The 12,692-nt window shown below is 35.1% G+C and overlaps 1 protein-coding gene across 7 annotated transcripts in view; it reads left to right on the forward strand.

The window, feature by feature from the left end:
• Positions 1 to 8,044, forward strand: part of LOC101735691 (ATP-dependent translocase ABCB1) — a 28,536-nt gene extending 20,492 nt beyond the window's left edge. For all 7 annotated transcript variants that reach the window (XM_004924629.4, XM_021346978.2, XM_021346979.3 and 4 more), the window contains 9 exons: positions 46 to 150; positions 254 to 415; positions 516 to 719; positions 1,039 to 1,280; positions 1,388 to 1,547; positions 2,669 to 2,863; positions 3,921 to 4,127; positions 6,080 to 6,226; positions 7,318 to 8,044. In XM_004924629.4, the coding sequence (XP_004924686.1) occupies positions 46 to 150; positions 254 to 415; positions 516 to 719; positions 1,039 to 1,280; positions 1,388 to 1,547; positions 2,669 to 2,863; positions 3,921 to 4,127; positions 6,080 to 6,226; positions 7,318 to 7,512 (1,617 nt within the window). In that variant the 3' untranslated portion in view covers positions 7,513 to 8,044. The remainder of the gene's footprint in view (positions 1 to 45; positions 151 to 253; positions 416 to 515; positions 720 to 1,038; positions 1,281 to 1,387; positions 1,548 to 2,668; positions 2,864 to 3,920; positions 4,128 to 6,079; positions 6,227 to 7,317) is intronic.
• Positions 8,045 to 12,692: the final 4,648 nt, after the last annotated feature.

Here is a 12,692-nt window from a genome sequence, read left to right on the forward strand (position 1 = left end):
TGAAATTTAGATCTACATCGAATTTTATTTATTTTGTTATTATAGATACTTTCAAATCCAGACGAAGAAAAAGTTTTAGCAGAAGTACAACGTTTCGCGTTGATATTCGTTGGCATAGGCTTATATTCTGGCGTTGCTAATTTCACCATGGTAAGTTGACTTTTCAGTTTTATATACTAATAATAAAAAAACGAAAGTGATAGGTAACTAATGTAATCTTTCAAGTAATAAATGATTTTATTTATATGAAAAGGTATTTTTGTACGCCATTGCTGGGGAACATCTAACGGAACGTTTGAGAAAGATGATGTTTGAAAAACTCCTTCAACAAGAAGTCGCATTTTATGACGACAAGAACAACACAACTGGAGCACTGTGCGCTAGATTGTCGGGTGAAGCAGCTGCTGTACAAGGGGTATGTTAAAATATAAGTTCAAACATTAAGCTTGAAATATATTCATGAACAATATTTACTTACACGAATTATAGTTTGTAATTAAATATTTCATTCATAGGCCACAGGGCAGCGTATCGGTACTGTATTGCAAGCAATCGGGACATTTGGTTTTGCTCTGGTACTTTCCTTAGTGTACGAATGGCGAGTGGGTCTAGTTGCTTTAACATTTATTCCAATATTGGTTTTTGTACTGTATAAAGAAGTAAGGATGGCCTACGCTGAATCCTTCGGAACTGCGAAGACAATGGAAGCTAGCTCAAAGGTATTTCAAAAAAATGTGTGCGTGTACTAGTGTACACACGTAAGAAGTGAAACTTGTTTATGGCCTTATTTTTCGAAAAATGATCTACATGCAACTTTCTAGAAATTGGTTAAATAAAGTTAAATTAGATAAAGTTTAAACAAAAGGATTTTATTATCATAGACATGAATACAAAAAAGTTAAATTAGATAAAGTTTAAACAAAAGGATTTTATTATCATAGACATGAATACAAAACAGATGGCGCGTAACGGAAAAAAAACTATTTTGACGCATTAGCTTTTTTAAAGAACTATGAAGTAATCCATACACTTTTTCAGACTGCGGTAGAGGCAGTGGCTAATGTACGAACAGTAGCCTCGTTGGGTGGAGAAACGAAAATCTTACAAGACTATATAATACAGTTATTGCCAGCACTTTTGTCAGCAAAGCGTGCTTCGCATTGGCGTGGTGTTGTCTTTGGACTTTCAAGATCTTTATTTAACTTCGTTATTGCTGCATCTCTGTACTACGGTGGTACTCTTATAGTGTATGAAAAAATCGAATATGAAGTTGTATTTAAGTATGTGGTTTTGTTTAATCGTTCAGAAATACTTTATTTTTTTAAACGTGTCGTAATAAAAAGATGTACATACAATTAAATCGTGATTAGCCAATATTTATGTTCAGGTCAGCCCAAGCTCTTCTCTTAGGTGCTTCATCTGCAGCACAGGCTTTCGCTTTTGCGCCCAATTTCCAAAAGGGAATCAAGGCAGCAGGACGGGTTGTTTCATTGCTAAACAGAGAGTCTAAAATTACCGATCCCCACGAACCAGTAACCAAGGACTTCGTAAGTTTATCATACCTATTAGATTTGCCCTGCAGTTGCTCTTGCATTATGAGATCATATGACATGACATACGTGTTCATTCTTTCGAAGAACATGTTTTTGTAATGACATCATCGAAACTCAAAACAGAATTTTCTTGAAGTACTCTTCATGACTCTTTTAAATTGCTCATTAGTCAAGAGCTTTCAAGGATTTCATTTTTTTAAAGTTTATTTGTCAGCCAGTGTACTATTTTATAATTCTATTGGAACGAAGTTCCTTATCGCGCGTTGTGAAAGGGGGCTAGACGGAAAAAATTCTTACGAAAAGTTGTCACGACACTTTTTAGATCCATCATTCTGACCAATCAACGTGTAGGCGCTTATCGCGTGACATTGCTCGTATCCGATTGGTCCGCGTAATGAGTACAGTTTCTCGAGATAGCGTTTCAACAATAGTAATTTAGTTCATAGTATTGTTTTTTTCTTCTTCATAATGCCGTAATTTATTAATATAACTTAAAAAAAAATTTACAATTCCTTCACTAATTAATCGAAAGGAACTTCGTTCCATCCGGGTGACCCTTGACACCTCTGAAGTTTTTTTATCTTCTGTATCTTTAAGAAGAACATAAGATGCATCTGTTTTTTACCAAAAATGGTTTCTTGTGTTTTCATGTCATTGTGATATTGAGCTCTGGACTATATTTTTTTGTAATATAATTTGAAGATCTCCTATGCTAAAAATCTTCGCATTACAATCGATTAGAATCTAAAACGTTTGCACTTGTTTGCACACAGGACAAAAAGCCCCAAAAACATGAATAAATCATATTTAATTTGTAACTGCTCCCGAAAAACAATTGTTTACATTCTAGGCTTTTTCGATCCGTCAACAAATTGCATGGTATATTGTATATTATAAATATTGATTTATTTTGGTTCAGTTATGACGAGAACTGCATAAACATTAAAACCGTATTTCATTATTATTAACCACTTAGTCTATTTCAAGTATATTATGTACTCGAAAAGACAACACGAGTCCAATCTGATAAATCACAATTGCTTCACCTGCTTTGCCTGTTTGTTTATATTTGATTTTAAACTGTAATGAAAACATAATAAGGATTTGTTTTAAAGTGTGGATCAGGTGAAGCGAGCATTCAAGCAGTTCAGTTTAAATACCCGAATCGTCCAGCCATACAGGTGCTTAAGAATTTCAATCTGGAAATTGAGAAGGGAAAAACATTTGCACTCGTCGGCAGTAGTGGCTGTGGTAAAAGTACTGTCATTCAACTTCTTCAAAGGTTCTATGATCCTGACGACGGCATTGTGGTAAGTTCATGGAAGTTTTATTAACATTTTAAAAGGGAAACACTGGTTGCGTTTTTTTATAATTTTTCCTCAGTGAATAAAATAAAGAATAAAAAATACAGATACTATTTTTACCTTGCAAATCCTTTAAGTAGGTAGTTACTATTTGGCCGAGCTAAGTACTTACTTACTACTTACGACGTACTGAGTATTTTTCTAATGAAATACGTAGTTAGCTCGCATATTCATTAACGAATTCCACGATGCTTATTATTACACGATAACGATTTATCAAAACCACAAAAATTATTCTTAGCGTAATTACTATTCTATTACGATGTATGCATTCACGTTTAAATATCTGGGCTCCGCTAACAGTATCAGGTGGGCGATGAGCTTGTCCTAGGTATGAATTGTATTGTCGGCTCTCCCAACGTTATTTTCTTTCCCCTCCTATTCGCTGGTAGCCTAAGGGGCTATTCTAACTACGCGCAGACGGCCAGGTGAGCTCACGGGTTCAACCTGAGAAAATGTGCTAACACTAGCCCTAGCAAGAGCAGTGCTTCGCGGAATATACCGTCGGGTCGGAGTCGCGATCCGCTGAGAAAATCTGACGAAAAACCCAGTGGGCTGTGTCTATTGGTCCCGACCTTCAAACGAGAATGCATGACTGCATCGCAGCCAAAATAAGTAAGGTGGTGGTAGGCCTGTGGGCGTATAGAATGCCCCTGGTAATCACGTCCTAAAACTACATTTTTCAAATTACACATTGCGACTTCTATCTTTTATACTTCGAGACTTATGTCTGGGGAATTTAGAGGAAAAATATGGCATTGAAGTTATAAAAATATATGCTCCTGTGGAACCTCGTACCCTTTATGAGATGAGATTATGGGAATATACAATGAAAATCCTAAATAAATGTACACTTAGATCAGATGAAGACCTGTTTTTAGTATAAACGAGAGTGAATGTATATGTACGTAATTTATTGTATTGGGCAATTCACGAAATGGAGCGAATAACTATAAAAAAACATTTTTGATAAATTCTATCAAGTGTTTTTCTTTTTCTTTAGGCTCAAGATGGTATTCCTCTACCGAAGCTTACACTTGCAAACGCAAGACAATCAATAGGATTCGTACAACAAGAACCAGTTCTGTTTGATAGAACTATCGGGGAGAACATAGCATATGGAAATAATGCAAAGAAAGTCAACATGGATGACATTATCGAGGCTGCAAAGCAAGCTAATATACATAACTTCATTACTTCGCTGCCTTTGGTAAGTATGTTATACTTTTTTGAAGGAAATAATACATAGGGAGACCAACTGACTGCCCATCTGCCGTAGTGGGTACCGGAGTCCATCAACTCCTATACACGTGATGGATGTCTTTAGATTCATCTATCTCAATTTAATTTCTGTAAATTGGCGACACCGATAACGATGTCTCTACATCGATTCGAAAATCTTTGTTGATTGCCTTTACAGGTAAGTATAGTAACCGGCAAACATCTTGAGCAAATGACCTTGACTGCGCAGAACCGAATTTTAGATCACTTTGGTGGTGAGGGTGAGGCGCGACGGCAGGGGAAATCGTATCGAGCGCTTTATTGGTAGATCAGTCGAACCTTGCGTCCCGCACCGCGCCCTCATTCCGCTTGCTCCCAAAAGTACGCTTGCGTACAGTGGAAAGTTATTATATTATTAAAGTCTATCGTTATTAATCGTTCAGTTATTTGTTATAATTGAGTCGTCTATTATCAAAGGTGGCAATCTGTGCATTTGGACAAAAAAAAATTATTGATATGTCAATACAGATTGATTTGAATATAATCGTCTCCTTCAAAGAATACGGTTCAAAACCTGCATTACATAAAGGTTAATAGTTAACCTGTTATTTATCTAAGATGTCGTTCCGAAGAGTTTTGTGACTGCCGATGGAATACAAAGTCAATAATTCGTTTTTCTGATTTACCAATCATTGTCCAAAAGTCAGATTGCCGCCTTTGATAATAGTCGACTCAATTACTTGTGGACTTTGTTGCCATTGCTATTTGTTGAGTGTTTGTTGATTTTTTATAAAACATACACTATGCCGCGACAAACCGGTGTAGTATTCAAAAGAAAGGGTAGAAAATTTGTGTACGACGTATATTGCTTCATTATAAAACAGGGGAAGAATGATATGGAAAAATTAAAACAGACTTCGGAAGTAACAAAACCATCAGTGAGGACTGTTAGGTGCATTATTAAGGAAGCTAAAGGCTCTGGCTTGCTCGCCGTGTTTCGGACTCCGGGTAAGAAAAGATCAGGGAAGAAGAAAGTTACCGGAATGGATAGTTTCGTTCAATCTGTAATAAAAAGATGTAATCATAATAACTACATAACAAGCAGCGAAACTGCGTACCGTAGATAGGCTTCGAAAATTTTAAAGAAGATATAAATTTTAATGGCTCGGAATGAAGCTTACGACGTATTATGAAAGAGCTAGGCTTTAGATGGAAAAAAAGAGCAGAAAATAATCGGAAGCTGGTAATTGAAAAAAGTAACATTCGATTACTACGAATCGAATATCTTCAAAAAATAATTAATTATAGACAAAAAAGAAGACCGAATCGACCGAGTTGTAAACTACACCGATGAGCCCTATGTCGACTAATCACGATGATAGCGACTCTGGTGATGAAAACAGTGATGATGATGATGGTCAAGATTATGATAACGAAAAAAAAATAAAAATACCAGCTTCGCTTCAACTGAACCAAGACCTGGCAACAGCTCTAGTTTTGACTTAATAGAAGGAATATCTATTTTACCCCAAGATTAAATTATTACAATTATTAACCTACATTTTTTGTTGATGTTCTAATAAATATATAAAAAAATACATATGTTGATTTTAATAATTTAATTGCATTATGACGCAGAGTAAATAATGTTTTTGCACGTGAGTGTACCATGCGCAAACTTACCCCCACTACGTCAACAAATGCTCAAGAAGTTTGCCGGTTATTATACACCTATATGTGTTGTATAACTATATACCTTCTAACAATGATAAATAATGGCCAAATGGGCTTTCACCCATCGTATTTTTTTATTAATTAGATAGGCGTACGTGATCACCGACTCCTATTGTTAAGTGGGTGCCGCAGTGAAATTAAAGAGTTTAAATTTCTCACTAGTCCTTAGAGTGCCTCTTTAATAAAATTTATGTTACTTACTTTCAGGGTTACGAGACGAACATCGGTACTAAAGGCACTCAACTGTCTGGTGGACAGAAGCAAAGAATAGCTATAGCCAGAGCTTTGATAAGACGACCGAAAATGCTGTTGCTTGATGAAGCGACTAGCGCATTGGATACAGAGAGCGAGAAGGTATGTGGAAAATCTGAAACTTTATGCCTCGATCTCACAGGCTTCACTGCACGCATGTATCGTAACGCAAGTGACACAAGGCCCATTTTCGACTAGCTAGAGCCAAAGCAGGATTAAGCCTGACAGCAGGAGTGATCTGATTGAATATGTTGCCAAAGCGCTATAGCATATTTTCTAACTTGACATAACAAGAGGGTATTTACAAAAAATTCAACATTGTCATAATATGCCATTCCTAAAGTTTGATTTAGTTATTATAAAAAAAATATTGATTGATAGTACTTACAACAGAAATAAATCAAGATTGTCTTCTTCTGTCAATCTTGATATTATTTATGTGGTACTTACTGTATTATAGCAGGTTAGTCAAGATAATAATATATTATAATATGTTTATTTAATCGTGTTTTCACATTTTAGTAACTTGAGTTAGTCCTTAACTTTAACTACCCAGGCTGTAATACTTGTTCATAGAATACAAAGTCGTACGAAACAACTTAAAGTAGTCTCGATCTTAAATTTTATCTTCAAATTTATAGACGGGATTGTTAAATGAATTTGCTTTAAATAGCAGACAAAGAACAGTTATTTCCGATATAGGCAAGTCATATAGTGGCCGTATAGCGGCTCTTAATGAAGTTTATTTGCTCTTTGTTCAACTATTAACTAATTTATTTATTACGATAACCAACAGTAAATATGTATAAGTTACAGATTATAACATTGAAAATCATTATATATCTACTAGCCGTACTCGCCCATTTCACTGGGCATTTAAAATTAACATTATTATTTATTGTCATTATTATTAGGGAGTCCAACACTCATATAAATATCAGTCTATCCATTAAGAACATGTATTTTTTACATGGATACAAAGTTCCAAGTCAATCGGATGCATGGTTCAGTAGTTATAACGGAACATCCGTAAAAACAACTGTAGATTTATACCTACTTATATATTAGTATATAGGTAGATTCTGTTCTTTAATTTTAAACCGCTAAATACTAAGTGTAGGTGTCTCTTATATTATTAAACTACATCCATAAGTATGACTAAAATATATTTTCATGTTTAATGTAATTTTCAGGTTGTCCAGGAAGCGTTGGACGCTGCTAAAGCTGGTCGAACTTGCGTGATGATTGCCCACAGACTAAGCACCGTGCGTGATGCGGACAGCATTTGTGTTGTAAGCGACGGGAGAATAGCCGAGAAGGGCAAACACCACGAACTATTAGAACTTAAGGGCTTATACTATAACTTAAATAGACGTGCGCATTCATAGAAATCGCAGTGATCAATACTTATCATAGTACTCATAAAAAAATATAAAAAATATGACCAAAGAGTTTTTTTGTTTTTTTTGCGAAAGCGGTTATGTCGTTCTATTTTAGTAATGTAATTTTTATATCATTTATAATTTTATCTACACAAATGTTTGACGCTCGTGATGGGGAGTTTAATTTGGAAAATGTGAAAGGTCAATTATGTATTCCTGTGAATTTATTTACAATCCTTTTTTTTGTTTGAGAAACCTTCCTGCCACTGTACTTTGCTTGAAAAATGAAGAACTTGTACCTATTTGTAGTATCCTCTATTGATTTGACAGAAGATAATCTACTATCTGATGATTATATAAATTTGTCCCACATAACTATTGAATCACCAATCTAGGTAATTCTTGTGTTTGAAATTGTCTTAATTTGTTATAATGTAATATTATATTCAATATGTATTTGTTTATTATTAGTATTTTATTTGATACCCAATTGTTTTTTATTTACGTAATTTATTTAAGAATAAAATATAGACGTAAAGGCATTGTTGTTTGAATTACGAACCTTGTCTGTGACACAGCTAGCTATGAGAACTGGCTCTGTAATCTGTATTTATTAAATCAATTATCAGAAAAATAACTCTAGGAACAAAATAATAAATAAATTAGATGAGTAGTAAACTGTAAGATAGTTTCTTGAGCAGTGTGAATTATGTACCTATCTATACTAACAGTTGATTTGATAAAATAACATTTTGATACTTAATTAAACATCAAATTATTTACTGTTAATAAAGCTTTATGGGAAAATTGCTTTAATGTGCGTTTCATCTACTTCATCAAAAAACAATTAATAATAATTACTTGTTACATACAACTATTAACTTCCAGCCGTGCGTCGTCGATAAACTGATCGGTATCATCTGAGCGATAATAAATTTATTGTTTTATTACGTCACAACCGGTCTGCTATAAAGCCAACAAATAGCCCCAGAATTAAGACATCCCGCTATCTTTCTTATTTGACACGTGTACCTCTTTACAAATAACAGCCGTTAGATCAAAAACTATATCTATGGAATATCAAGATGGCTGCCCTTCTGTTTTCTTTTTTAACACAGCGTGAAGCTTATGCTAATGAATCCGAAAAACAAACATTGTTACAAACCAAATGTGTAACATACTATAAAAATAAATTAAATAATAAAGGGAATCATTAAAATGGATGAAATATCCGTAATTTATCCACGAGTCACCTTTTAGGCATACCGTGGATGCCATCGCGGCGGGGTCTCGACCGCTCTAGACGCGATCTCCAAATAAAAAGGCGCCACAAAAAGACGCATTCAATAAGCCGTGCCCCATTACTGAACGTAATCGATGAGATAAATTAATAATGAAAACTGTGGATGTACGACAGACGTGGCGCCCAACTATATTTGATGAATACTAGTAACGGAAACTGGGCAGACTCGAGTAAAATCTAGGTACAATTTTGAAATCTACCCTTGGTGGTAGATTTAATATTGTAAAAGCAGTATAATGTAGAGCTCTGAGATGGGCCAAGCCCTCTGTGCTTACAATAAGTGATTTATTTACCATGTATGTTTTATTGAGAAGCTTTAATATTTTTTACTGTTCGTGAGGGATGATTATTGTACTAAAATTTATTCATGCCAGAAAAAAGTTTTAGTAGCTACTTACCAATGAGGTAAAGTTAATAAAATTGGGTCTGTTATTTGTTAGCAAACATTCTACGTAGACTGATATAAAGTATTGTATTATTTTTTAATAGTTGCCCAAATGTTAAAGGTCCATAGTTTTGTCATATGCATAATTATATCCGTAATATAATTAATTCCATTTCACTCTGATCCTATTGGCACTATGAGGTTAGGAAGGAAAGTGGAATTGAAACTTTTTTTTTATGATTGAAAGATTACTGGTGGCCCGGAGGCCTTTCCAGCTTCACCAGGACAGGTGGGCGAGCAAAGGCTCAGCCAGGGGGGGTGGGATTTGCTAACAACTGCCCGAGCGCCTCCGAAGGAGACCTAACAACTCAAGAGCAATTGCTTCGCGAATGAGGAATTGAAACTGTGAAGAAATCATGTGAAACGAAAATGAGGTTAGAGATTCTTATGAAAATTCTTATTTAAATCTTAAGTTAAGAAATCTCGGAAGTCAAAAAGAAGTCGTAAGGTTGGGGTCTTCTTTCCTCCAATTTTATTATAATTTCGTTAACAAATTTGTATTAAAAGTAATTCTGAATTAGTCGCCTTATGCGTAAGACGCCCAGTATACATACTCTAATAGAGTGATTCAATATGTCATAGTTCAATAGAGAACTCGAACACGTCTCATGGTGGGCGGCAGTATTTATCTTAACATATCAACGGCATGTCGTTTTATCGACAGATTATAAATAGGGAGTTCTCAACAGAGCGGGACGGTACTTCACGTCTCGACAAACACCCTGCGTGAATTATTGCTTCCGTCTTTGGGCCGGGGCTCCCAAATACCAGCACTTTTCATAATTTTTTCCCTACCTGTTTTCTGGTAGTCTGAGGGGCCATTCCATCTTTTCGTGGACGGGGTACTTCAATTAGACCTCATAAAGAAGAGGGCCATTCGGATCATCGATCATCCCCTTTTCACGAATCGCTTTGAGCCTCTGGGTCTACGGAGGGACTTCGGGTCCATCTGTATTGTGCTGGGCGTATGTAGGTACCAGAAAGCAAAAAGTCCCGACTTGATATGGGCACTGGTAGCTATCAAGAATTGTGTCGGGAACCCAGCTCCCAAGGCCAAAATCGATCATCAGGAATGTGAATCAAGCGTGTTGGTTGAGGCCTTGGGTATTTTGCAATCACCATACCTGCTTGTTGTAATTAAGGGTATGTAGCAGTAAATATCTAAGAACTCTAGTAAAACCTAAAAGAAATTCGTCGTCCTTTAATACATAAAGGATAAGAAATTATCAACACGGATCCTATGTAACTTTTGAATAATTAGGTAAAAAGTAAAGTAAAGTAAATTGCTGGGATAATCAATCACAAATTGATCTTTCTTCTTGCTTTCACTTGTAAAAATACATCAATAAGACCATCATACTCAATTTCTTGTGCCTCAATAGATGTTAAAGAAAATAAAATAAAAATAATGTAAGGAACAATTCTGCACTTTCTTCATTATAATAAAATTACCAAAAAAAATGAAGAGCTCAAAAATAGTTTACAAATTAATTTTTAATCGATATACTTTTACTAACAGCATTAAAGTGATTTAAAATTTTATTACAAACAAGGATTGAATTTGCTGCATCAAGAAAGGCCCACAATTCAGATTCTTATCAACGATATCGTTTCATAGCACTGGCCTACAACCATTTTGGTACCGGGGATTTTACAATGTCTTACGTGGCGATATCAAAACTGTAATCGGTTTTTTTCTATCAGCCCTAGTTCCCGAGATTTTACTGGTGGTAGGACCTCTTATGAGTCCGCGCGGGTGGGTACCACAACCTTGCCTGTTTCTGCCGTGAAGTAGTAATGCGTTTCAGTTTGAAGGGCGAGGCAGCCGTTATAACTATTTTCACAATATATATATATATATATTTATTATATTTTATTGGCATTGGCAAACATCGAGAAATTGTCTTTTGAGTGATATTCTCGAATGAAAGTGACTTGAACAAACTCTCATGATTCCCCAGCAGTAGTCGGCCATCATGAGTGTCCCATCTTCCTTGGTATCTATTCTCCATTGTTTTTATGTCTTGGTGAAAAGTTTCTTCTTGTTCTTCACTTAGTTCTCATAAATTGTGTTGAAAATGATCTAAGTGACGGTTGAGATAGTGTAATTTCGTACTCATATGCCTAAATCTTTGAATCGAACCAGCCTTCTACTAATTCTACATATTATGTAGGTAGTTGTCAGCCTTATGGTTACCGAGAAAATTTTGTACTATTGCTACAAAAGATTTCCACGCAAGCCTTTCCACATCATTCATAGAAGTCTCAAAAGTGGTGTCGTTTATTAATTTGACGTATTTTAGGTCCATCAAAGATGGATGGCTTATAATTTTTCAGTACTTAAACCAGAAATTTTCTGTGAAATAAACTGAAAACCTTGACCATTTTTGTGGAGAGCCTCAACAAATTGCTTCGTAAGCCCTAATTTTGTATGTAATGCTGGAAGAATGGTGTTTTCTTGAAGCCAAGGGTTCATTTATAACATTTCTTTCCTAAACAACAAGAGCATTTCATATAGGCAATTTTTTTGAGTCCATTGACGTGATTTCGCTCTACTGTCCCAGAGACAAATAAAGAATGGATATTTAGTATAATGTTGACAAAAAAAAAACTTCAAATCGAAGCAGATCACCCAGCTACGTTCAGTTTATTTTATTCTCTTAACCGTCCACGTAATTCGGAGCATGTACTAGTGGTACTAAATGTACATTAATCCAAAGTCCATTATTTATAGTTTGGTGCCTGGAAGAATTCAATAAAGTTGATAAAAAATGTATGGTTAATAAACATAAGTAATATACTTAAAATTTAAGTTAGTAAAATTGGATGAAAGTGCAATTTGCTGCAGTGATGCACGTGCATAACACAGGGAACCAATCACAACTGATGGCATGTGACGCGATGCGGGAAGATCCAACCAGGTAATCTATAAGGTAGGCGCCTCCCCGTTCCCCCAGACCCCAAAATGCACCTCTGTGCATGTCAAGATTAGAGCTCACGACTTATAGCGATTAACATATCGAAGCCTGATCTTAGACTGGATATTGGAATTTCCATAGGTTGGGGAAAAAGTCTTTTCGCATTATAGTATGTATAAACTTGTAATAAAATCTCTTTGGCTGTACTATTTGTATCTGGCTGGTTTTGGTATCATTAAAAATTTAAATTTTAAAGAAGATAATTCCAAATTCAAATTAGGATAATGTGTGATATTTATTAATTTTTCGTACTGTCAAGATATTAAGTGTATAATCAATGGTCAAGATGAGTGAATCTTATGAAATTCGATACATTTTAAAATTTTACTACAAAAAAGGTAAAAATGCAACGCCAAGCCGCGAAAAAAATATGCGATGTTTATAGACCTAGTGCAGTGTCTGTGAGAATAGCACAAATTTGATTTAAGCGTTTTCAATCCGAAAATATTGATGTCAAATA

Source organism: Bombyx mori, chromosome 15 (assembly GCF_030269925.1).
Source record: "Bombyx mori chromosome 15, ASM3026992v2".
Taxonomy (NCBI): domain Eukaryota; kingdom Metazoa; phylum Arthropoda; class Insecta; order Lepidoptera; family Bombycidae; genus Bombyx; species Bombyx mori.